Source organism: Chamaea fasciata, unplaced genomic scaffold, assembly GCF_029207755.1.
Source record: "Chamaea fasciata isolate MVZ Bird 193981 ecotype frontalis unplaced genomic scaffold, bChaFas1.0.hap1 SCAF_2, whole genome shotgun sequence".
Lineage (NCBI taxonomy): Eukaryota > Metazoa > Chordata > Aves > Passeriformes > Sylviidae > Chamaea > Chamaea fasciata.
The window spans coordinates 110,401,461-110,427,709 of NW_027094087.1; the positions used below are offsets into that span (position 1 = coordinate 110,401,461).

Consider the following 26,249-nt stretch of genomic DNA (forward strand, 5'->3'; position numbering starts at 1 on the left):
GGAACCTTTAATCCTCCACAGGAGACTCCAAGTCAGGACATCACTCCAAGCCATGATTGGTGAACACAACTGACCAATCATTCAAAGGCGGGAAAGAATGATTGGTCCAGAGTAGCTCCTGCTAATGACCAATAGGACCCTGGGAAACGAGCCAATCATCTCAAGGATCCAAATTCCACCAATCACAGGAAGAAAGAAGGATATAAAAGGGACCGACAGCTTGAAGGAGCGGTGTTTTCCCTGAGGGATACTCTTTCCTAAGGGAGGAGAGCCCGTACAGGACTATAGGTATTTGTGACTCTGGCTTGTTGTAAAGGCTTCAGGGCTAGCCTGACCCTTTTCATGTTCCAGTAGTCATTTTGTTTCCAATAAACAATTGGCCATTTTTTTTAAACTCTGGATCTATGGCCTCGTTTGTAACAAGAACAGTAATCAGATATTTTAAAAAACGGTAAGAGTTTTCTTTAGAATGAAAGAAGAGTATGAACTATTTTCTTATATAATCTACCAATTTCATCAGTTGTAGATTATATTTTATTATTGGCCTTGCCAGCTGTGTAGAACTTGCTCCTTTTTGTCCATGCTCCATTGGGAAGGAAATGCGTACACAGGTAATGCAGCATTATCTGGAAAAATGAGTTATTCCTCCTCCTCTGTGGATCAGGGTTTGATTCCCAGCAACAGCTGCTGCATCAGAACAGCAAAAAAAGAGATCGTGATAAAGACCAACAGCAATTTGTCCAATTCTTCCAACTTAAATCTAACTGGCAACCTAACAAACAATTACTCAGAGGTAGCAAGGAGTTAGTAGTAGGTCATTTCTATGGCTCATAAGCTTCTCGAGGTACCAGGTTTTTGTAATTTTTAACTTGGTTTTTATTATTGCGATAGCAATCTGCAGTCAACCTCACAAGATGCAATCATTTTACTGTGCTGGGCAGCCGTCCACCAGCTCCTCAGGCACTGCTAGGAACAGGCTGAACGTCCTCACAAAACAATCTCAGGATTCTCCACAGCAGCTGTCAGCAGTGATGCAAGATTTATTAACAAGACAAGATTTAATTGAATTCAGTATGCTACTCAATAGTGCAACCACTGTATCATCCGTTCTGGCATTTAATTTCACATTAAATTGATGTTATTCTTAAACATGCTTCAGTGTGCCACACAATATTGCATGGGAATAATGACCATAAAAGTTGTCTTGGAGGGGCTTTTACCTCCCTTCTGGAAGTTTCTGGGGTTTCGTTTGTTTTGAGGATTTTTGGTTGGTTGGTTTGGGGGTGTTTTTGGAGGGGGGTGGAGGTTGGTTTATTTTTTTTAATCGAGGCTATTTCAATGACTTTGCCTCAGTTTCCAATACAGCTTTGCAAACAGTTAAATCAGTATTGCTGAGGGATAGGCACAGAATTGGCAACAGTGGCAGGAGGGGACTGTCACAAGCAGGGGGTGCTTTTCCAAACAGATGTCACAGCCCCTTCTGAGGCACCACCATTTTGGTGACCCATCTGTGTCATTTTTGACACAGTGCTAACACAGTCATTTGTTTGGTTAGGACTGGGGGGAAAATCCAAACCCCAAACCACATGATCATTTCTGCTTTTTGTCAGACACTGTCATTTTAACACAATATCCACGTTCCACACATTTAGTGGAAAACACAATAGGGACAGAAAGAAGAGCTGGAATAAGTGACTGGCCAGAAGAATTCAGCGACAGAAAAGGTGTCTGTTCAAACCCACCTCATGCACTTGGCTCTTTCCTCTCCTCTTGTTCACAGAATCACAGGATGGCTCAGGCTGGAGGGGACCACCGTGGGTCATCTGCTCCCACCTCCCTGCTCAAGCAGGGTCATCCCAGAGCACACATGGCACAGGATTGTGTCCAGAGAATATCTGGAATATCTCCAGTGAGGGAGGCTCAACACCCTCTGTGGACGATCTGTTCAGTGCTCAGTCACTGCACAGGAAAGAAATTCTTCCTCATGTTCAGGTGGAACTTTTGGGCATCAGTTTCTGCTCATTCCTCCTGGGCACTGCCAGCTGCAGTCGGGATCTCCCTTTCCTGTACAGCACCAAACCACCCACCCATGGAAGGGTTTGGATCCAAGCCACTCCACCTGGGAGACAGAAACTGGGATCCTCCTACTTGTATTTCCCATGCATTTTTTGCAGACCACCAACAAGAAGCACCTACACTGCAAAATTAGGTAACCCCAAATAGTTATGAAAAAATTCAGCTGATTCATAAAAGAGGCTTAACAGTAGGTGTTCTGTTCTTCACTAATCATATATTTTGTATTCAGTTGTTTTCAGAGAAACAGAAGCATAAATAGTGCAGGATGTCTTGTTTAGTATGGATTGATGTAACAGAAACCAGGAACTGAATTTGCAAGAAAACCTGTGTCTTGCTTCATTTCCTGAATAAAGGAACTCTTGTAAGCATTTAAAATTTGAAAGCTTATCTGGACTGATCCATTAAAAATGGGACTTGGATCTTTACTGAGCAGAAAGTCTCTTCAGAAGGTATTCCAGAACCTGCAGGTTCAGGTCCTTGGGATGGTGGACATTATTCATTAGAAATATACCTGCACTAAAGGAGTATGTAACAAAACCAAAACCAATCACTTACTTAAAAAACCCAAACCAATTACATTATCTACAACAGAAGTATTCAAAAATCACACATTTGTCCTCTTTTTTTGTATAGGAAACAGCTACAACCTGAACAGGACCAACATAAATTACTTAAGACCATATCCTGATCCTTTTACATAGATTACTCTCGGGAAGAAATGTATCCATGCACTTTCAAACTTTTATGTCTTTAAAATAGTGCCAGTTCCACCATTACTTTCATGGTCTCTAGACCAGATTGCAATAGTTTGGAAGTTTACATGTAAGCATCTGAGTTTATCAAGGGATGGGGGTATTTTTGATTGAGAGGAAGGAATATTAGAGGAACTTTCTTCTCACTGATAGTAAGCCATTGGACAAGTATTTTGTTACGTTAAGATTTGAATTCACGATTTACCAGTGAAATTTTGGGTATCTACTAGTGGCAGAAAAATAACTAAGTTGAGGACATCAGGGTTTTGGAAAACCTTGCAGATTCTCAGTGAAGCCTCCCTTTGCTGCCCCAATTCCCAAGAAACTTTTGTCCCATTGAGACCAATGGCAATTTCCTTCCTCTCACTCAGCTTTCAGTTTGGGATTACATATCCATGGAGAAAAACACTGTTTTAACTTTCCTCCCAAGAGTAAACCACCACAGGACTCATTTACAGACAAAAACACCAAACCAAAACACCATTAGGGAAGAAGAACTCACAAACTGACTTCAGTAGCACTGAGTGCATTTATTCAAATACACAACCACAAACTTCCAAACAGAAACCAAATCGTATCTTGAGAAACTCCAAGATGGGGAGTTCTCCCAACCATTCCCACGGATTTCCTGTTTCACAGGTCCCCAACCAAAGTGCAGTTGAAGGGGGATACAAGGAAAAACGTACTTAAAGGCAGGCAGGGTTAGCTTTGGGTTTTATGAATGTCAAGCTGATGGTAGAAACTACTTGTCTTCCTCACATCATCCTGGTGGTTGCAGCTCTGAGGGGCCTGACCCAACTCTTATTGACATGCAGGAGCACAGACCCCTTGAGAAATTCTAAACATAATTTGCCTCTTGATAATGGCAAACTTTAGAAAATAAAAACCAGCAAACAAACAAAAAAGCACGTTTCAGTTTGATGTTTTGCTTTATCTTCCAGTTACAAAGAAAAAACACATTTCCATGCTTTGAGCACAACCCTGTTTTGTACTCATTGTGTCCTACACATCAAATTAATGCAACGCCACCTCATTTGGGGAACATTCAAAAAGAGAAGAGAGTTGTCCTACAGCAACTAAGTCTTCAGACTTAAGCAGGATGTTTTACTTCATTTGAAATGCCTTGACCCACACAGTGCTGTCAGGGAATCCTGAAGGGCTCAGACAAAGATGGGGAACTGTCACTGTGTTTGGCAAGTGCAGGATGGAGCTTCTTGAGCCACACCCAACATCCCAAAACTGCAGCTGCAGTTTGCACCTTTCAAACTCTCATCTGTGCACAAGATTTGGTATCTACCATCACCTGGGCAAAATACCTGATTTTACAAGTGGCTGATGTTGTAAGAAATGGACAGGGAAGAAAGATTATAACCAAATAACAACCGAAACAGTGGTTTAGATTGGTTATTGAAGATTTTGTCCTTTTAGACATCCACATAAATGTTAATGAAAAGCAACATACACAACAGTTAAGGCTTTTAAAACAATTCCCAGATACTTTCTCAAAAAAGATTTGTGTATGGAACACTAAATCTAGTGTGACATGTGACATCCTCTGTTCCTGAAGAAAAACAAAAGTATCAGACAATAAAATATTTTGGACAATATTGGATTCTGTCCCAGGATTAAAATAAGTTAACAAGATATCCATTCACCTGGTTTGCTGAGCATCAGAATTGGATCTATTCAAATGTTCTTCAAAATCCCTCCTGATTTTGCTCAGAGCTGATTTAGAAATGTGATTTGTTTTTCACTTCCAAGCCAGAAAACCAGTAGGCTACAAAGGTATCAGCCCAGCAACTAATATTAATTCAATACCTATAAAACCACCACAGAAACAAAAAGATGGGATTTTTTTCCTCTTCTTTACAGCATTTGCCAAATTCTATTAAGTTACAACTGTCAATCTGAAGACAAGTTAATATATACACAGTATTTTATTATCAGCTTCTCAACAGAGAAGAGCTGCTCAAATTCCTGCATTGAAACACATCCAAGAAATTTCAGTTTGGAAGAGCAGGATCCTCTCCTGTCAAACAGGTGATTTCTTTGGAAGGTAGCAAGTCCTAAGCTGCCACATCTGGTTCCTAGGGGGGAGGACAGACATTATAACCTAAAACTGTTCCCACAAATGAAAGCATTTCCACATTTGGAATGCACACCAAAGACACAACCAAAGTGCTGCAGGTGGGAGGTACAGGCACAATTGAAAAAAAGATCTAAAAAACTACCAACAGTAGCACTGTAAAGGAACCACCTCCTGGACAAGTATAATTTTTCACGTTTTTTATTTCTCCAAGTCAGCAGAAACTGTCAGTTAGTGTAACATAGATCTATATACTGCAGAAAGAGGATTCAGATCTCCTAAGAGTCATTTCTTCTGCTGGTAGAGCTTCAGCAAAGAGGTCCCTGTGCTCATGCTGGCATGCAGAGAACTAGTCTCCCTTACACAGCAAATCTACAGAACACCCCAAAACGCCCTGCTTTCTCAATTTCATCAAACAGCCCAGAATACAGTTAAGGTGACGACACAAACTGATGGCTTTCCATGTTTGGACTGAATTGCTGGCATCTTGCTGCACAGGGATAGATATTACTGCTTACCTGGTGACTGTGTGGATTTCTTGTGACCATGAATTGCCACTTAACTCCCAGATGAATTCCAGCATTAAGCCTTTCAAAGACAATCCAGGCCTTAAACTCATGCTAACCAAGGGCAGAGAGGGTCATAGACAAAAATGACTACATGATTCAAGCAAGGCAGAACAATAATAATTAAATCCATAACCAAAGCATTTAGCCTTGGTTTTTAAAACTTTCATTAAAAAAAAAATTCTTTATAATAACTCACTTCCTAGACTAATTCACTCCCCTTACTACCTAAAGCTAGGAAAGTATTTCTGAGATTAAAGAGCAATTTTATCTTCAACATAGTGATAAACAGCATCTGGATGAATTTTTTCCTGCTTTTAATAAGAATTCTCCTACCTATGTATTGATTTTATTTATTTTTTTTTGTGGGGAAAAAACCCAAAAACAAAACCCAAAACCTTGGGGTTTAGATCAGCTTCCCCACTTTCTTGACTGCCACGTGCTGTCAAAACATAGATCATCACACAACACCCATCAGAACTTTAATGTGGGTAGTACAAGGATCATGTAAATTCCAGGTCATTTTACTACAAACTCCTGGACAATAGAAAAGCCAGTGCTAAAGTCCACAAACAAAGCACCACAGGACTTTTTGTTCTAAATACCAAGAAAACAGTTTAGTAACTTCAGCTTTTTTTTTTTTTTTTTTTTTTTTTTTTTTTTTTTTTTTTTTAACCTTGGAGTAAAAGAAAACAAATGCAGAAAAAGAGAAGTGTTAATGAAACTGCTTTCTCCCTAGCTGACCTATTGCCAGATTTGACTAGTTTATGCTGCTTTCCCTCATATGCTAAATAGCCACATATTTCAGGCAGGTTGAGTAAAATTTGGCAAGCTGGCAGCAAGGTAATTATTAGATAGTGTTAGATTTATGTTTTGTAGGACACCAAATGGCATCCTGTGGGTTCTGTCGGTCAGCCTGCTTTGTTAGTTGCTATCTTTCAATACCTGCACGTTGTCACATGAATCCAAGATTGTCTCATCACATTTTGCCTGCTCTGCTGCAAAGGATTTGCCTCCTAGTCAGAATCTCCTGAGCTACTGGGAGCACAATGTTCAATCCACACCTCAAAATCCTTTTTTAAACAGCAGCATCAGCAGAGATCACACGTGGCTCCTGAGCTTCTTCAGACTCTTGGGTAAGGAGATGACCACTGTCCTTGCTCAGCTGGTCAGGGCTTGCAGCTGCCCAGAGCTTACAAAGGCAGGAATGAAAACCAAACCCATTGGAACTGATCTAACCAGCTTCTGTTTCTCCAGGGATGGATCTTGCTGCAGGTGACTACAAAGTATGCCTGGACTACAGAAGACCATGAGATTTCAGCTGTATCCAACAGGGACTGATCTACTGCTCCTTCAAACTTCCTAACTGACTTGGGAGTGACACCAAATAAACAAACAAATAAATAAGGGCATCTGGAAATTCAATCCCAGCAATTCAGGCAGGGTGTAGGGGGTTAAGAGTGGCACAGAAGTAACTCAGCTGCTGTGACTTCAGGTGCACACAAGTTTCAGCTGGACTGGGACTCTCTGCTTCTACAGTCTCCTGAGTTGCTCTGTGGTTTAGCAATCCCGTTCTTCCACTGAGAAATGGTTTTGTCTGCTCTCCTTTCTGCTAGTTTATACTCAGGATACTGCAAAGTGGAAATGTGACACCTGAGAGTCAAGATCCCCAGAAACAACCTGCACTGAAATCCCATATTTATGGCACATTCCCAGGCACTCAGTCAGGCTCTTGGTCCTGATTTTAGCACCTGAGGAAACTCTGCCGAGAAAATCCATGACAGAGAAGACATGGACAATACAGATGAGCCCAGATGTTTGATCATAGTGTTTCCACTATGAACAGACTATGGCTCATTCCCAGAATCAAAAATAACTTGGGCTTTATCTGCATTCCAAACTGGCAAGTTCTTTAAGCACAAATGCCCATCTCTTATACCAATACTCTCAACAAACTGGCTGCTGACTCTTTTATGAAGAAATGCAACATCATCAAACTCAGATGCTTTTTTTTTTCTTTTGTTCTTCCTGCATTTGCATCAGAAAGCAGAGCTACACTGCAAGAGTTTGCTTTTAAGAGCAGCATGGACACACTACTCTGAGTCTTCATTTGCATTATTTAAGACTTTGTCTTGACCAGGTCTCCATTCTGCACCATCAGGACCAGAAAACACGTAAGGATCCACCTGAAAAACATCACTGACACATTAGTTGAACACTTACAGGGGCAGAAACGTGCCTCAGTGTCTTAAGCATGGTTGGAGAGTAGCAATTAAAGGAGAACCAGCAAGCAGCAGCAGCATCCACTGCATTGGTTGGTCTTTGACCTTGTTCACGGAATTCCCAAAGGCAGCTAATGCCTTTACTTATGCTTTAGAGCACCTGGTAATCATCAAACAGGAAATTCAAATGGGAAAAGCCAGCGCAGACACGGAGCTTCAGCCAGACACCAGAGAAGTGATGCAATGCTGTTACAGAAGGCTGTTCTGATCCATTTCCAGCAAAATGAGGATGAGCTGTGCCCTCACACACCCACAGCAGGGCTCAGCTCCTTGTACGCACCACAGCAGAGCCAAGACCAAATGATCTGCAAACACCTTACTTAAAAAAAGTCTCCTAGGTGTGTGGTACTGTGAAGAGAAACGCTGGGTTCCTGGTAGAGCTGAGAAGGGTGGAGAAACCCAAGGATGGTGTGGAGACACAGGAACAGGTGTGGATGTCCCATTCCTTGAGGTGTTTGACGTCAGGTTGGATGGGATTCTGAGCAATCTAATATAGTGGAAGGTGTCCCTGCCCACGGCCGGGGGGGTTGGAACGAAATGACCTTTTAGGTCCCTGAAGGCAGCCTAATGCTCAGGTAACACTTCATCTAAAAGTCACGCTGTCGCTGCGCTAGGCCGCATGAAGCAGGCAAAGCAAGCGGCAAGCCCCCTCTCTTTTCCGCACCTAAAGAAATTCAGAGCTTTACTCACACACGAGGCGTGCCCGGAAGCTCGAACTCCCCAGTGTTGGCACCGCCATCCCTCGCGCTTTTCCCACCGCTCCCGCCGGGGCCGGGCCGGGCGCTCCCCGCCCTCACGCCCTCAGGCCCTCGAGGCATCGCGAGACTTTGCCGTGCGTCTCGCGCGAAGCGCGCGGGGTGGCCCGCGCCACGTGACAGCCGCGGGGGTGCGCGCGCGCGCCGGCGGGGGCCGCTCCACCTGTCACGGGCTCCCGGGGGAGGCGGGGGGGGGCCGTGGGCGAAACCAACGGCGGGGGCGGCCCCCGCCCTTCCGTGTGAGGGTTACCCGCGGCTCAAGCATCTCCCTCACAGCCCCATTCAGTCCCGTCCCCACTCCGGGAAGTCTTTATTTTCCGCTTGTACTAAGAGCGCCACACCCGAGGCGGAGCGAGGGGGGGGGGGGTGAGAGCGTGCCTGCTGCCCCCCGCCGGTGGGACATGGCACCTTCCTCAGCGGCGTCCACTCCTCCAGCCCGGAGCCCCCGTTACGCAACTCCACCCGTGAACGCAGCCCTCCCTCGTTCCTCCTCCTCTTCCCACCCCAGCGCCCGCCACTCCCGACATCTCCCCCCTCCCCCGCCGTCCGCTTTTAAAGGCGCATCCCAACCTGCTGGTGCTCGCCAATCGAAAAGCTCGTTTGACTGACGGGCCGCTGGACCTATCACAAGCAGCGCTTCTCCAAAACCCAACCCCCTTGCATCCCACCAACCAATGGCGTGAGGCCTACGGGGAAGGCGGGCAGCGAGGGCCAACCAAACCGGAGCGCAGCGGCGGCGGAGCGCAATGACTGACGTAAGTCAACAAAGGTCACGTGGGGCACGACGGCGGCGCCGATTGGCTGCGCGGACGCGGGCGGGCGGGGCGGCACGGGGGGGTCGCGGTGGCGGCGCGCGGGGTCCGCGGTGTGACACAATTACAACAACTTTGGGCAGCGGCTCCGGGGAAGTTTGTACGGGCGGCAAAACACACCCCGAGCCGCGGGGCGGGCGGGGAGGGTCCCCCCGGCTCCCCGACACCCCGGCTCCCCGCGCCGCCGGCAGCGAGCGGCGATGTAAACACCGTTCCGCCGCCATCCGCAGCCGCCGCCTCCTCCTCCTCCCCCGAGTCTCCAGCGCTGGGGCTCCCTCCCCCCTCCTTCCCTCCCTCTCTCCCTCCCTCCCACCTCCTCCTCCGAGCAGCGGGGCTTCCCCCCGCCTCCCTCCCTCCCTCTCCCCTCCCCTCCCTCCCTCCCTCCCCCTCCCTGCCGGCTGTTGTTGTTGTAATAAAAGTTGTGGTGTGTGTGTGTGTCGGGCACCCCGCCCCGCCCGGCGCTGGGGGGTGTTGGGGGCGCGCAGGGAGGGGGGGGTGCGATCCGCGAGTTAATTACGCTGCGTTTCCATGAAATCGTGCGGAGTGTCGCTCGCCGCCGCCGCCTCTGCTGCTCCTTTCGGTGATGAGGAAAAGAAAATGGCGGCGGGGAAAGCGAGCGGCCAGAGCGAGGAGGACTTCGCCAGCTTGACAGCCCAGGAGAGAGAAGCCCTATCCGGCCTCGACAGGTACCCGCTCCCCACTGCGCCCCGGCCGCCTCCGTGTCCCGGCTCGGCCCGCGCTCCCTCCGTGTCCCCCCGCTCCCCTGCCCGCGGCTCCCCGTGCGCCGCCGCTCCCGGGCCGCGCTCTGCCCTCGCCCGCCCGCCGCGCTGACTCTCGCTAACGCCGGTGCCTCTCTCTCCCCTCCCTCCCGCCCGCTCCCCTCCTCGCAGCCGGCTCTTCGGATTTCTGAGGCTTCATGAAGATGGCGCCAGAACGAAGGCCTTGCTGTTAAAGGTAAGCGCGAGGGTGGATGTGGAGCGGGGATGGGGGGGAGGGGGGGGGGAAACGGGGGATGGGGAGCGAGGTGGCCCCGCCGCCCCTTCCCTCGGGACCCCCGGGCCCGCACGGTGAGTGTGTGCGGGGGCTGTGCGGGGGGCACCGCCACCTCCGCGGGCTCTCCGCGCCTTGCTGCCGCCTTTGCCCCTTTCCTTTTTACCGCCCCCCCCTCCCCCCCGCCATTCTCCCCGAGCGGGACGAGGGGACCGTGGCCATGCGGGTGCCCGTCCAGCCCCGGGACGGGAAAGTGGCGGAACCCGGGGCCGGGAGCGGACGGGCCGGGGGAGGGGGCGCGGGGGCGGAGGGGGGGAGGCGGAGGACGAGGAGGAGGAGGCGGCAGCGGGGGGAGAGCGAGCGAGCGAGGGAGGGAGGGCGCGCTCGGCGCTGCTGACGTTGCCGCTCCCCGGACCCTCCCTCGTGATTTTCGCCCCCAGCAGCCGGGAGCGGAGCCGGGGCCGGAGCCCGCAGCGAGCGCGGGGTCCGGGCCGGGGCGGGCGCGGCGCTGAGCGGCTCCCGGAGCCCGTCAGAGTGACTTGTTTACTCTGCGGGCCCCGCTGCCTCCGGCCAGCGTGCCCGGTCCTCGCCGAGCCCCGCGTCCCGCCCGCCGTCCCGGCTTGACAGGGAGCGGGGCGTCCCGCGGGCTGCTGCCGCCCGGCCCGGTGTCCGGAGAGAGGTGTTTGTCTCTGTGGAAAGTTGTTGGCCCTGTCATTTAGTTAAGTAATGGCTGCTCCAGTCGGCCCAAGATGGCCGGACAGGGAGGAGAAAGAGAAGGGGGGGGAGGTAAACACGAAACAAACACCGGGAGCGAACGTGGGGAGCGTGGAGCCCCCGGTGAAGGCTGAGGGAAACTCTACTGCGCATCCCAAGTTCCTTCTGGGCGCTTTCCTGCTGCTTTGCAGCGCCGGTGCCCTCCTTAATCAACCTGTAGCACGTTCCGCTGCCCATCCGTGAGCTGCTGACAAAGGCTGTGCGGGCCGAGTGTCTGCCAGCTGTGCTTAAAACACCCAGTGCCAGGGGAACGTTCGGGGAACAGAATAAGTGGAACTGTTTTTAAAATGCCACATGGCTGAAGCGAAGGGGACGGTGCTGCTCTGGTTCCTGCTTCCTGGCTTGTTCCTGTCAGTAGTCTGGCGTTTGACACCGCTCATCCCATTGTTGTGCCCGGGCTGTATCGTGGAGAATTTTTTTTTTCCTGCTGCCGGTTTTGGTTGATCTGAACATTTGACTCTAAAGCGTCTTGAACTGCATAGCTTAGGCCTGTGCTTGTGTTTGGGTGTTTATTTCTTATGTCAGGATTGGAAAAGCTCAGTGTCAGGATGTGGGGGGAGGGGGGAGGGATGGAAGGAGAGGCAAGTACACTTTCCTTTGTGCTTATATTTTAAAAAAAAAATCTCGCGGTTTCCTTTCGATTTTCAGAGTTATTTATAAGAGCACTTCTTCCCATTAATCAAAAAGGTAGGGGAGTGACATGTCAAACCAGTTAAATAATGTAGGTTAACTGTTGGTGGACCAGAACCCGTGTCTGCTCTGTGGATGCTGCTGAGGCTATCGGAAATATCAGACCGAATCCCGTATGGGATAGAGCTTAAGAATGCCAGATAGAAAATAAAAGCTTCACATCTAATTAGATCATCTGTCACCTAAAATCCCTGGTTTAAGTTTTATTTTGCGTACTGTAAAATTAAGAGGTGCAAAGAGCACTTCAATCTATTAGTTGAGTTTTGTGCCTTTCTTACCTATAATGCTTTTTTAAAAATGCCAGTCAATTGTAATTTTAGTATACACAATCTGAAGTTGCAGGGCATTTCGGTAGTTTTGAAATACGTTTTCAGAAACATCTTTGTATGTTCATTTACTGTATTGATCTGCAAATCCATGCAGTGAATGCTAAAAAAAATCCCCAAGCAAACCAAATATTTTGCTGTTTCACCTCAGTTTTCGGATGGTGTTTTGTATATTTATGAATTGCACAGTAACTCACGGAGCATATTCTTTGTAAAACTTGTCTCTGAGAAAGGTAGATTATTTAAGGGGGTAGAAGCCTTAAAACGTTGCTGTTCAGTACAGAGGTGTTTGAGGGGAATTTCTTGGTTTGAAACAGTTTCGGTTTTGTTTGTGCTATTTTCTTTGAAGGAACATGCTTGTGTTTCTGTTACCGATAAGAAGTTGCTATTTTTAAGGTATTTTCTCCTTCATTCCTGTTCTCTGTGTGTGCAGCTTTATGCAATTCATGCTCTATTGAGGGCTTTAGAACAATTAATCTAGCCGACTACTTTAATTCAATGTAGCAGTTATTTTTACAGTAGAGACTGTGGCCGAATATACGTGCAGTTAATTAATAGGTTTTACAGTGATAGCAACAAAATGTTTCCTTTTGTGCATGGAGCAACAACAGCTAACAAAGACCCTAGACTCCATAATTATGAAATCCTGACTGACTGATTTAAGAATCTACAAGGCAGCACGTTACAGTGTGAGATTTATGTGCAAGTGTAGCAGGTAAGGAAAACCATTGAGTCATGTTTCCAGAGGAGTCCTTCACAAAGGCAGGAATTTGTCAGTGCTCCCCTTGATGTGAGAGGAGCACAGTGGCCATTGAACCTTTTCCAGAGGCTGCCAGGCTGTAGCAGTGGGTGCTCCTGGGGCCTGGCAGTGCTCCCTGTTACTTGTGCTTGAGGCTGCAGGAGCAGGGTCCCTGTCTGGGGAGGCTGACAGCAGGTTTTGGCTTGTAGGTATTTGGGGAGCATCTCCCTTCCCTGCCTGGGTACTTGAGCAGCAGGAGGAGTCTGTTCTGGGCTTAAATTTGGTGCCTGGGATGCTCCTTATTTTTGGTGGGGTTCACTAAGGTGTGCGCTGGCTTGGAGGGGATTGCAGGAACCTTTGCAGTGGGAACTTGGGTTTAACTAAGCCACACCCTGACAGGATTTAGTAATAAAAAGACTGGGATCTCTTTGAGGGACGGATGGAGGAAGCTTCGTGTCTAGAGCTTTAATTTAGTTGTGGGTTCTGTTTGTGCTCCAGGTCTGCAGTCCCCCGTTTTTGGTGGTTTTGCTTTGTGGGATGCATGGGCTGTAGTGTCATGAACTAAGCCAAGCTGTGCTGCTGGGTGTAGCAAATCAAAAGAGCAGATAAGACACGAGATCTGTACAATTTTATGAATTATTGAAGATATAGACTAAGGGTCAGGAATATTGTAATGTTGCCTCATGTATCGGGTATGGGATAAGCCAAAAGAAACTTTCCTGTAATGGTGTACACGCTGTATGTGTGACAAAGGAATGGTATTTTCTGTTGCCAAAAATTTAGCGTTTATTTTGCAGAAGAAAAGAGCTTGAAAATCATAGTTTGCAGTTAGTGTGGTTTTGGGGAAGGGGGGAGGGAAATTAAGATATCAGCTTTCAGAGTGCTTGAAATGCTGGAAATCCAACAGTCAGTCTTGCGTTGGAGAAAGTGCTCACTGTTATGCTTCCGTAGTTGACAAGAACATTAACGTGAAGGAGGAAAAAAAAACCCTAAACAAAAACCCTGCTGGTGTCTTGATGTCTTACTCCCAGGAAGGCATTCTGGCAGGAGGTGAAGCTTAAAGATTACTTGGGGGGGAGGGCAAGGATATCCATTGTATTGGAAGTGAATTGCAAAACATTCCCTTTTTTTTCCTTCCTTTCTCTTCCCCCTTTTTTATTTCCCTGTTTGGGTTTTGTTTATTTGTTTTTGATGATGTTGCCAGTGCTTAGCCAAAGTTGAGTTGATTGCAGTGACAAACCATTGTTTCATAAGCTGTAACTGGTATCTGTACAGATGTAGGTTGATGTAGCTGGTCCGATGTATTGGGTATAAGATGCTTGTTAATTCCTATTCATTGAGTTTAATCAGTTTGTCATATCCTGTGGACAAAATCTGAAGCATGTTTCCATTTGAAAGTATTGATGTTGAAGTCGATTCAGAGCGATGAAGTAGTTCCACACAATGTGCCACGTTTTAGTCTGTGTTACCTCTCATGGTTTTGCAGCCCTTTTGTTTTCCAGCTGATTTTAAAAACGGTATTTCCTTTGTGTAAAGGCCACATGTGTTGACAAAATTAGCAGCATGCTTATCTGTGCTTTTATGAAGCTTACAAAATAAGTGCACAGTGGCAATGTTCTTTCATTTTTCTCTACAATTGTAGTGTTGCTTGTTTAAAAATAGTTTCAGACAGTGTGAATTAATGTATGTTGAATTTGTCCTTTCAGTGTTGACATTAATGTTAATTTCCTACTAATCCGTAATAAAACGTCCTCAGTTTTATTTATAACAAACTGCTTGAAAAATAATTATGCAAGAAAACATTTTAGCAGGTTAGTCTCAGTGTAGTAAAGTGGGGGTTTTTTTGTTGTTGTTGTTGTTGTTTTTTAATAACTTTGGAAACATTTTGGCTTGATTTATTTTCATCGAAACAAAGAAATATTGCTTGAAAAAGAATTAAAAATGTTTGTCTTATATAATGGCAGTACTGGGAATTGAGAAACTGGAAATTGGTACCAGGAGACATTTGTAAGGCATTCCAGGAAGTGGGCAGCCTCTCCGATTTCTGTAAATTTATATCTGAGTTGTTCCTTTATGTTTGGGTTTTTTCATAATATATTGTGCATTTTCTATTGTTGGTTTATTGTCTAGTGTGTTGGAGTTGGATAAAGTTTTGTAAATTGTGTAATGGGTGGAACTGGTTTTCCAGCGTTTTTTGAAGGAGTCACTTTTTTTAAGTGTATTTCTTGGGTAATTTTATCTGAGCCATAGATTTCTTTAAGGTCAGTATTTTCTTTTTTTTTTTTTAATGTACTTTGGCCTTTGTATTAACCGGTTGCAGCTTTCTAGGATCTAATTAAGGTGTAATGGGTGACACATTCTATAGTTCACGGTTGTACTGTGTTTATACTTGGAAATCACAGCTGTAGTGTATATAATGGTTGTGTGTTCTGGTACTTGGTTATAGGTTTGCAGTATTTGTGCTTCATGAAGTATTCAAACCAACTTTTTTTTTTTTTAATGGACATTACACAGTACTGTAAGGATGAAATACTTAGCACAAATAATTTCATAACTAGTGTTTGAAACTTTTTTTTTTTTTAAATAGTGGGATTGTATTGGTCTAAACGTGTATCCCTGAATGTTTTGGCTGTGCCTTAACTGTAACGTACAGTGTTGGTACTACTTTCTGAAGGCAAGAAAATTGATGAAGTCAGAAACATTACACTTGTCATTGTAATGTGTTAATGAAGAGAGAAGGATGGATCTCATGTCCACAGACAACATGCTTTTGTAGAGGTGTAATTAGGATTGCAGGACTCTTGGTGTGTTGGCATTTGCATTTCAGCAAGTTTTATCTTCACTGTCAGGAGACTATTAATAGGGAATATAATGTAAGATTTTTTGTTGTTGTTGAATGCATGTTACATATTGTAGCTTTAAAGTACTGATTTACTGAGTCTAGAGGTTGAAGTGTTCCTTTGTGTAAGTGGTACGTGTGCATCAAGTTAAGGTAAATCATGCCCTACTAACTTTAGTAATCAAGTAGCCAAGGTGGGCAGTGGTTCAGATGGAAACACTGCTGCATTTTAGCAGCTGAGGAATAGAGGTTCTGATAAATTATTTAACTCTCGAAAGTGTGAAGAAAACCTGTGGCAAGGGTGGGACACGACTGCTTTCATCCCATTCCAGTAATTTAACCATTGATCCTTTTGTGCATCCTGCTTCCTGTGGCCTCTGGCATTCAAATTTCTCTCTGGGTGAATCCAGGTACAGTATGTGCAGAAGGAACAGACAATCTAAAGCTTTGTCTGTGCATGGTATTACTCAGGTGTGCTTTCAGCATGGCTCTGTGCCTCTTGCCAGCCTGCACGGCTGTTTGTTCACTGTAGTGGGTTGAGTGGACTTGGTAATTATAGAGGTAAAACTATCTGCAAATGTTGATACCATCTGAAGTAAGTGTTGAAAGCATCTTCTGAAAGCTGTGCCATATGTTTGTTATACCATTTTAGAAAAGAGTAGATGTCTCATGCTCGGAGAGCTTGGTGCGTGTAGAAGCATTTGTTTTCATTACATTAGTGAGATGATACAAAATTAAAAAGAGTCATGGAAAATGTTTATGGCTATAAAGTGACTTTTTCCTGATTAACACTTGTCACAGGACTTCCCAGTGCCAGAATTATATGCCCTGGCCCACTGCTGTTCTTTATCCCACTGGCAGTTAGGCAGACTCATGTTCTGTGGAAAAGTGAAGTTCTGGTTTCCAGCCTTACAGATTCATCAATTAAACCTAAAGTTTTTCTCAGATTACTGAATAAAAATATTTCTTCTTGGTCCTCACTTGTTAAAATTTTTGGATGATGGGAGGGATTTTGCTGAATTTTCAACAGTCTGAAAGGGAAGGAAATGTGTATACTTGTAGTTGGAGAACACTTAAATAGTTTTGTAAAAACTAGTTACTGCTTAGCAGGCTTGGATGAGCTTCTGCAGAAATGAACTAAGGAAACGGACTGAGTGCAGAACTGAGCTGGGTGGCAGATTTACTATTGGATCAGGTAATTCTAGGAGCTGAACCACGCTCCAGCTCATTCTGAATGCAGATAGGTATATGGATACAACTTCAGTTCTTTTTTGCCATATCTACCTTGTATTTTACATTAAAAACTCATTTAAGTTACTTCTGTGTTTTAACCTCTTTTCTTGGTGAAGTCCTGCAGCTGTGGTGTTTGAAGCATGATTTTTGAGTGTTATGTTTTCACAATTAAACATCGAAATGATGCTTACTAAACTTGATGTGTCATTATAGAGACCAGTTGACTCTTTGTAGAAAATATTAGCAATGTTGGTCTTGCAGAATGCTTACTTGTAGTTAAAACAGACAGAATTGAAATCAGTGGGTCCTGTATGGAGCCCTGCAAAGGCTGCCAGGGTTTGTATAGATGCACCTGAGAGGATAAGCTCAGTACCTTACAGAACATTTTTGGTATGAGGAAAGAAAGGAATTGTGTTTAATATAGTTCAGTCTGAGTTTGTGGGATGAGGGAAGTTCAGTAAAGCAAGAAAAAATACTTAAATATTTATTACACATTTCCACTTTATGGAGAGGCAGACTAAAGAAATAGCCATAGTAGAGTAATTCCTCTGTGGAAAAGCTCTTTCCAAGACTGGCCTGTTTAAATAGGGGTCTGTTCAAAGCTTGTTTTCAAGATGAGTTCTACTGATACTGTCACAAGTAGATGGGGCCCTTTGATAGTTTGCTTGTGGCCGTTAAGAAGGTTGTTGAATGGTTGAATTTCTAAAATGAGCCTCTGTCTAAGTTTATTCTTTGAATGTTATTCTTTGTATTTAAAGAATCATAGGAAGGTATTCCTTAGTACCTACAATATCATGTTAATGAACTAAACCCCCATTAAGCATATTTGGGAGTTGAAGAATAGTGTTTATCAGGTACTTTCACTTCCGAGTGTGAGGGGATGCAGGGATCACCATCAGAGATGTATTAACAAATTACCTTCTTTTATGGTTCTTGGATTTGCTAGTGTTCATGGCAGGAGCTTATTTAATTATGATGTAGAATTAAGAGCTCATTTACAGTTTTGTAAAGGGAGTGACTAAAAGTGTGTGAATAAATTACAGACAGAACACTGTATGTCTACATATGAATTTCTTTTGTGGTAAGTTGTTAAATTAATTGTTGTTTGTTAAAATGGCTTTAAGTCATTTCCTTTTCTCACAGTGGCATTTGAGGATTATGATTCACTTCTCAATATTGACTGGTTATTATTCTAAAGCAGACTGAATTGTGAATATGCTTTTCATTAAATTTCTGCTTCCATTTTTAGAATTTAAAATTCTGAACAATTTCAGAGTATCACTTGCAGCATTAGACAAAAGATCCAGTGCAACAGCTTTTAAAATAGAGCCAAGAGATACATTTTTTTGGTCAGTATTCTGTTGCTCCCACTCTAGTTGCCATTTTAATTTTTTATTTAAGCTGTGTTTTCGTTATCTTATGATTTGAAAACTTAGTTGCACAGGAATAGAGAGCAGAATAATGAATTGAAATTAAGGTCTTCTTTTTAGGTATTTTTCTTCCAGGTACAGAATTTTAAGTACTCTCTGTTGCTTCTTGTATGTTTCAATGAAACCATCTTCGGGCCTGTGTGATGAACCAGTCTGAAGAACTGTTTCAGCTCAAAAATAACCTAGTAAAAATAGAAGACTCCCTAGTTTCAAATAACCACTATTGAGGGCTAGTACTAAGAAGTTTTAGAAATTTAAAGAGCCAGCTTCTGATTGCTCAGAACTGAGTTGGGAGGGATTCCATGGTAAGATTCTGTGGTGGATAAAGGAGCTAGTGAGTGCTGGGAATTTTTGCAGAATGCTCTTCTGGAAGCATGAAACCAGTTCATCACCTTTAAATGGAAGGGAAGCAGTTAGGGTAAGAGATACCCTTGACTTAACTGCAAGCTCAAAACCAAAAGAGAAGTGTTCTCCGGATGGAAAAATGAACGAATACCCACTGAGAACTACAAGGGCATTGCCAGAGCATGCGGAGGTGCAGTTAGAAAAGTAAAAGCTCAGCTGGACTTGGAATTGGCTGGAGATGTCTGAAACTATGGGAAAGGATTTTTCAGGATCATAAACAACATGCACAAACAGAGGAAAATGCTGGCCCAGTATTAAACAGGAGAGATGAATCAGTTGCCAACCAATGCTAAAATCCAGTTCTCTGCACTTCTTTCACCTCTGTCTTTACCAGCATTCTTGGGCCCCAGACCTTGGGAACAAAAACCTAGTTTCATGCACAGACCTGCTGTCTTTGAAGGAATTATTGGGGTGTAAACTATTACAGGAGCCTGACCCTTACAAATTACCCATCTCAGGGTGTTAAGAAAGCTGGCTGGATGCTGCTGGGAGGCTGCTCTCTGTAATCTCTGAGAAGTCATGGAGATTGGGGAATGTTCCAGAAGACTGGGAGAAGGCTCTTGTTGCCCCATCTTCAAGAAGGGTTTAAACAAGAACACAGGAAATTATCAGCCCATCAGTCTTACCTCAGTCCCAGGGAAAGTTGTGGTATGAATCCTGATGAAGCGCATGATTGGGAAAAGCTGGCACGGATTCACTAAGGGCAATTCATTCTTGGCAAACCTGCTTGCCTCCTAGCACAGAGTAACCAGCTTGGTGTACATGGAACCAGTGGTGGACACTGTCTTCCTGGATTTCAAGTCTTTCCATGCTGCTTCCCACAGCCTATTCCTGGAGAAACCAATGTGTTTCATTCCAGACACGGGATCTGTGTGCTGACTGGGAACTGGCTGATGGGGTGGGAAATGCTCCTGCCCAAACTGGCTGCCTGTCACAAGTGGGGTCCCCAGGGATTGATCCTGGGCCACTGTTTAAGACCATCATAAGTGGTCTGGATGGTGGAGTCAAGTGTGCCCTCGTGAATTTTGCTGATGATACCAAACTGAGTGGGGAAGTGAACCTGCAGAAGGGAGAGCCACCCTGGAGAAGGTCCTGGATGGGCTGATGAGAACCTTATGAAGCTCAGCAAAGACAAATGCAAGGTCTTGTTTGTGGGAGAACACGATCCAGGAGTGCAGCACAGTCTGAGATCTTTCTAGCTGGGAAGCAACTTTGTGGAAATGGACTTGGGGGTCCTGGTGGATTTAGCTCAGTAAAAATGAGCTGTGTGCTGCTGTGACAAAGGGAGACCGTGGGGTGCTGGATTGCACAACAGGGGCATCACCAACAAAGACAAAAGAGTTATCATTGCACTCTACTCAGTGCTGGTCAAGCCATACCTGGAGTATTTGTCTACAGTTTTGATGCGTGCTCTACAAAAGAGATGTGTCCAGGCTGGAAAGGGTCCAGAGAAGGGCTACAAAGATGATCAAAGGACTGAGAAGCTGAAGTGTGAAGAATGGCTGAGGGATCCTGGTTTGTTCAGCTTTAAGAAAAGGCGGCTTTGGAGGAGATGTTACCAGCATGTTGCAGTCCTTAAAGGGTGCCTACAAAGAAGATGGAGACTCCATTTTTACAAGGTGTTACATTGATAAGACAAGATTTAATGGGTACAGGTTATTCCTGGGGACTAACTTCATATTGAACACAAGAAAAACTCACAAAGAGAACAGTCAGCAATTGGAATAATCTCTCCAGGGCTGTGGTGGGTTCTCCAGTGTTGGACACTTTCAAAATGCAGCTGGACCATGTGCTGTGCCATCTTGTCCAGCCTGTGCTTTTGCCAGGAAAGGTTGGATCAAATGATTTTTCATGCTGGAGGAGACACTGCTTCCTGAGAATGGTGAGACTTCACACTGTTTAGGGAGTCACACGCACCCCACCCAAGACTTGAACTGCTGGGTCTGGAGTCCCTTTGCAGCAGGAATGTCCAGTGATCTGGTGGATGGGTGCCCCTTCCAACTCTTGCTCCTACAAACTCTTGGACACACTCCCTCCATTGAGCTTGACCTTGAGTCCCCTGCAGCAAGGACTCAGGCACTGGGTTTGTAAAAGTAATTAATTTTATAGAGTGCTCCAGCAGCAGGTCTTGAGCTGGGTGCCTGCAGAGGGGGACCCAGAACAAAGAAATTCTTGGACTTTTATACCGTTTTTGTACCCTTACATTGAGGTGTTCTCTGATTCTGTGAACGCAGTTCATTTTGCAGACTTAAAAAGCTGTGGAGGCCCTTTGAGAGTGAGATTTGGGAGGCTAGGGTGGGTCCTGCGTAGTGTCACACTGTTTCTGTAGGGAAAATTTATGAAATTGTTGCTCCTTATTATCTTACGGAGATTTGTATTTGGAAACACAGGTGGCCAGGACTAGATTATATAGAATCAGATTGGTTTGGGTTGGAAGGAGTCTTGAATACTATGCAGCTGCTCTCCTGCTGTGGGCAGGGACAGCTGCCGCTAGACCAGGTTGCTGAAAGCTCCATCCAGTCTGTTCTTGAACACTCTCAGGGATAGAACATCCACAACTTCTCTTTCTTCTTGGAGTGGAGGGATGGAATGACTGCAGTGACTTGGCTTCCTCACTTTGTCAGAAGGAAGACCAAGTATTCAGTGGAGTTACACTGTCACAAGCAGATGTGGAACAGATTCAGATCTGAGCACGTGTGCAGCTGCAAAAGTGCCAAGATGTACGTAAGAAAGGCTATATAGGAGAAAACTCTGAATGAAAGATCCTGAGGGATCTAGGTTGAGTGCTTCATGAATTATGTTTGAACCTATGAATACTGAAAATCAGGCCACCATTTGATTTTAGGGAAGTGGAGAAATGAAGTAGTCTTCTGGGAAGGTTCTTCAGAAAATAGTGTTATAGTAAGACATTTTCAGTTATAGAGGTAGAAGAAAGGTTGAAATGGGATACTTAGATTAGATGTGAGGAAGAGTAGGAAACAAAGGAATTGAATGGGTGACTTGATGATGCAGACCATTTTGGGGGTGAGGGGAATGGCAGTGTGAATCATAGTGTTTTTATTCTTCCCAGCAGCTACCTGAATCTTGTGCTTGGTTACCATCTAAACATTACTGCTAACTTAAGTAGCATTTAAGTGTTTTATGGTGCTAGGGCCTGCCTCAAAAGTTTTTATAAACAGGGTAAATGGGAACAAAACAGAGATAACAAAATTGCAGAGGGTTTGTATAGGGTGTGAAAAAGCTTAGTAAGTTCTGAGTATAACAGAATTCTCTCCCATTTTGAATTAAAAGTAAGATATTGGCTGTGGTTTTTATGTCTTTATTTTAGTCTGCTGCTTCTCTTTTTCCCCCTTATCCCTCAAGGAAGGGAAGAGTAAAGAAACTTTCTGCTTCTTTCCTCAAGGTGAAAATGAAGCCAAGAACTCTCGTGTGTCTGTTTCCATGTCATGTTCTGCTGCCTTTAGATTTGAAGGATAAAGAAAGCTGAGCAAGTATGGAAGATACAGATGGATATGTTGAAAGGGCAAGAAATAGTTTAAAGTGTGGAACTGAAAGCCTGTGTAAGGGAGAATGATGCTGATGTTGAGCTTTTAACAGTGCAGTTCAATAGAACAAAGTGTAGAAAGAGTGTAAGATAAAGTGGAAAGATAAGAAAAATGGAGAACATCCATTATGTAACATCATAAAGCATGTCATAGGCAACCTCTGGCAGGAGAGGAAAAAGTGGAATGATATTGGGAAGAATAAAGAGCTGTAAAAATTATCTACATTGGTAAACTTCAATGGAGCTTCTGGGCATGTTACAAATATAGTTACTAAGGGTAGACTTTACACACCGTGGTTCTCAAAGCTTTGTTTGTTCTTAGTCTCTGGTGTGGTGCACAGAAATGTGTTGTTTCCCGAGTATTTTTAATCTCTCCTGGGTTTTAATGGTTGGAAGGACAGAATCTTTGAATTTGTGATTTTGTTAATACTTGAACAGTGTAAGTTTTTGGGAGTGGGAGACTACAAAATTCTGAAGGACTAACAGATTTCAAATATTACCTGTTAAAATTATCAACAAATTAGGCTTAAAGGGTCTTTTTTGCTTCTTAAAAAAATGGTTTTTACTTGATTTTAAGCAGAAATGAGTGTTCATTTGTTCCTTTTTTAATTCAAAAGAAAAAGTGAGAATAGTTTTTATAATTTCTGAAAAATAAATTATAGTAAGAAAGAAACTGTTCAGCTAATTTTGAATCAGAGCAGTACATACTTCCGTACTCCTTGCTAAAGAGGAAAATACTAAAAAAAAAGTATTGTGTATGAAAACAACTGGAAGCATCAGGCAGTACAGCAGAGATGTTTGTCTGAGGCAGCCTTTTCTGGTGCCTTTGTGAAACCCCTCAGACTTAGAATCATGAATATCCTGAGTTGGAAGGCACCCACAATCATTATTGAAGTCCAACTCCTGGCCCCACACAGAAAAATACCAAAAATCCCACCCTGTGCCTGAGCATAGATCCACATCCTACCTTTAGTGTAGGAGCACGTGGAATTTAACTAATAAGTTATGTTTTTGTACTTGAGGACTTTCTTAACTGTAGTTACTGTGTGGAGGAAATTAATAGTTGGAATGGCTTTAATGCCTCTTCAGGTTCTATGTGTGGAGGATTTGGAGGTGTTTATGTTTACAGCAGAGCTAATTTTTTTTGCCTAAGTAAGATGAGATCCCAGAAACCATCAGAGTCCATGTTAACTAATGAGCAGAATGAGGTCTCATTTTCTGCCTTTAAAGGTCTCTGTTAACTTACAAGTTCATATGTTAAAATGTGTTACTCCTGACAGTTTTCTGGGATTAGCTGTATACTGCCCATCTTGGCTCAAATGGTGGGATTTTTTTCTCTGTATAGTCTCAGTACAAGTAATATTTACAGGTTTAGTTGCTATAAATAATTTGAAAAAAGTATTAATGGTTGAATGGAGGCCTGGAAAGGAGACATTGGCTATGTTAAAAATGGAGGTGAGCATGGCAGAATCTGTGTTGTAATGTGGAAATATACTGGAGGCAGATGTATTTGGGACAGGTGAAAGAATTGTGGAAGAGTGTGTAAGGGTTCATTAGGTAATTGTGGATGGTGGGATATCATCATTGCATAGGACTGTGATGCCTGCTCTTGGAGATTCAGTTCATCTGTGAGTGTTGATGTGCTCAAACTCCGTGAGGAAAAACGTGGAATTAGAATGTTGCAGTGTGTTTATTCCCTGCCAGTAAAAACGCTGTCATCTTAAATTGTGTATTTCTTTATGAGTTGATTTTCTTTCGTGGTGGCGGCTTGTTTTTTTTTGCTTTTGAATGGTAGAATGTTTTCCTGTAGTGCCAGTTGCAAACTTGCAGCTTGCCTGTATTGTGGCCAAAAATCTGAGAGCTATGACGACTCCATTATGTGCAGCGAGAAAGGAACGTTTGTACTGCTTGCTTTTAATTGCTAATTAAGCCAAGTCCTCAGTAGGTTGAAAGAATGGAATAGTTTATGCCTTCCACTTTACACCACTATTTGCTGCTTGGTTGTGGAGAATGATGGAAGGGGTGATTTTTATGATGATTTCTGGATGAAAGTGAAAATGTGTAAGAGCAGTCATTTTTCACGAGGAGCTCTCAGGATTCAGGGAATTTGTGGTGCCTGTGGAACTGAGGAGCAGCTTTGGATTTCTGTGCTGCTGGAGAAGGCCAGGCAATGCCACCTGCCCTGTCCTCAGCACTGGGTATTGCTTGACTGCTCTGCTTCAGTTTCTGTATTCAGTTTACAAGTAATTTCAGATTTTCCAGACAAGCAGCAGGGGTCTTCTAGAAAAAGCTTGTACGTATTTTTAGGTTATTTTAATTTGTTCTTGATTATTATTTTATTTTTTTTTTAAGATCAGAGAATGAAGCTATCTTAGAAGAGCACAGCACTGATATCTGTGCATTAGAATTCACTGACTTTAAAGATTCTTCAGCACATGTAGGTAGGAATTTTCTGACTCCAGGAAACTCTGCTTCCAGAGGGATTGGTAAGCAGATATGCAGATTTACCAACTGAAAGAGGAAAACAAGTTTCAACTACAGGTCATTCTACAACTTTTTCCTCAGGGCTTTCTCACTTCCACAGCCAGAGCTCAAAAATGGAACAAACTGATTTAGAGCAATTCATTAATGAGTAGCTTAAGGTCTGTCGGGCTTTGGACAGCTGGAAAGGAGAAGGAACACATTCCTGCTCCAGTGGCTTAATTTTCATGATTTTTCTGCAGTATTTGAGAACTTTTCCAGATTCTTTTCATGTCATGGCTGAAACGAAGTCATTCTCATAAGGAGATTACCTGTTTCACTTGGGCACTTTGTTTGTTAGTGATTTCTTTTTCTAAATTAAAAAAAAAAAAAAAATTGCTCTGGAGTAGTACTTACTGGTACCTGGGTTTAAGGAGGAGTGTGCTGTCAGGTTTGGACAACCTCTTGGTGTTGATGTTCCCATGTGGATCTCAAGCTCTGCTGCTGTACCTGTGCTCTGACAGGAGTGTCTCTTGGCATCAGTGCACCATCACCTGCAGTGTCAGGATCAAACCCCCTTAGAGCTCTGTGCTGCTGCTGTAGTTAAAGGGTTGTAGCAAGGTGTGTGATTTTTTCTTACCCTTGTGCCTGAACGTGGTAGGGCTGGTTTTTGTGAAGCAGCAGTGGGGTCTGCAGCTGGGGCCGTCGTGTGCTGTGGGGACACTGCTTGTGGGAAATGAGTTTTGTGGATGAGAACTACAGTGTGAGAGGAATGACCAGTGTTATTTAGGGGGCAGGTAGAAGAACTTTATTAAGCATCAGGTGTATTTGTAAGATGATGCAGCATTTATGTAACTTGACAGTGCTTGTTAAGTTGGTCATTCGTGTAGAAAAAATTCTCATTTTTCCTAGAAATTAACAAACAGGTACTGAATGGATAGAGGAAGGTACTGAGATACTGCCTCTCCTTCCACAGTCAGATAAGAGTCACATTAATTTAGTTCCTGCTTCTGAATAGTTTTGGTTCTTATTGTAAAGCTGAGTTCTGTTACTCCTTGAAATGCACATTTGAAGTGAAATGTTGAGTTTTCTTCCTGCATATAAATCAGAATCTTGTAATTTGATTATCCTTTTGGACCTCTTGCTTTGCAAGAACTTAAAAGGAAGATTCCCTTAGTTTTGGAGAAGGAGTACTTCTTGGGAGGCACAGCTGCCCAGCACTTGGGGATTCAGATGAAATAAAGGGTAGAGTTTTCATTGCCAAGTGGCATTTACTGCAGAAGAGTGCCCATGGGGTTGCACCTCCGTGTCTTCGTGCAGCTGTAAATCTGTGTCAGTTGTCTTGTCTTTGACAAAAGCTCCATTGCTTGTGTAATGTTACCCTCCTAACCTCTTCAGCAAGTTAACACATTCATTTTTTTGTGTCTCCTCATCATGTTATCATTGGGCCCTGCCCCCTGCAGTTTTAGATCTGGCTGTCTTAAATTTTG

General features: G+C 44.1%; 1 protein-coding gene across 8 annotated transcripts in view; it reads left to right on the forward strand.

Moving 5' to 3' along the window:
• The first annotated feature begins 9,366 nt into the window (after window positions 1-9,366).
• KDM6A (lysine demethylase 6A) overlaps window positions 9,367-26,249 on the forward strand; it is a 151,088-nt gene continuing 134,205 nt past the window's right edge. For 5 of the 8 annotated variants that reach the window (XM_066177059.1, XM_066177060.1, XM_066177061.1 and 2 more), the window contains exons 1-2: window positions 9,367-10,015; window positions 10,220-10,283. In XM_066177059.1, coding sequence (XP_066033156.1) covers window positions 9,858-10,015; window positions 10,220-10,283 — 222 coding nt within the window. In that variant the 5' untranslated portion in view covers window positions 9,367-9,857. The remainder of the gene's footprint in view (window positions 10,016-10,219; window positions 10,284-26,249) is intronic. The other 3 variants (XM_066177064.1, XM_066177063.1, XM_066177065.1) reach the window with 1 other exon arrangement.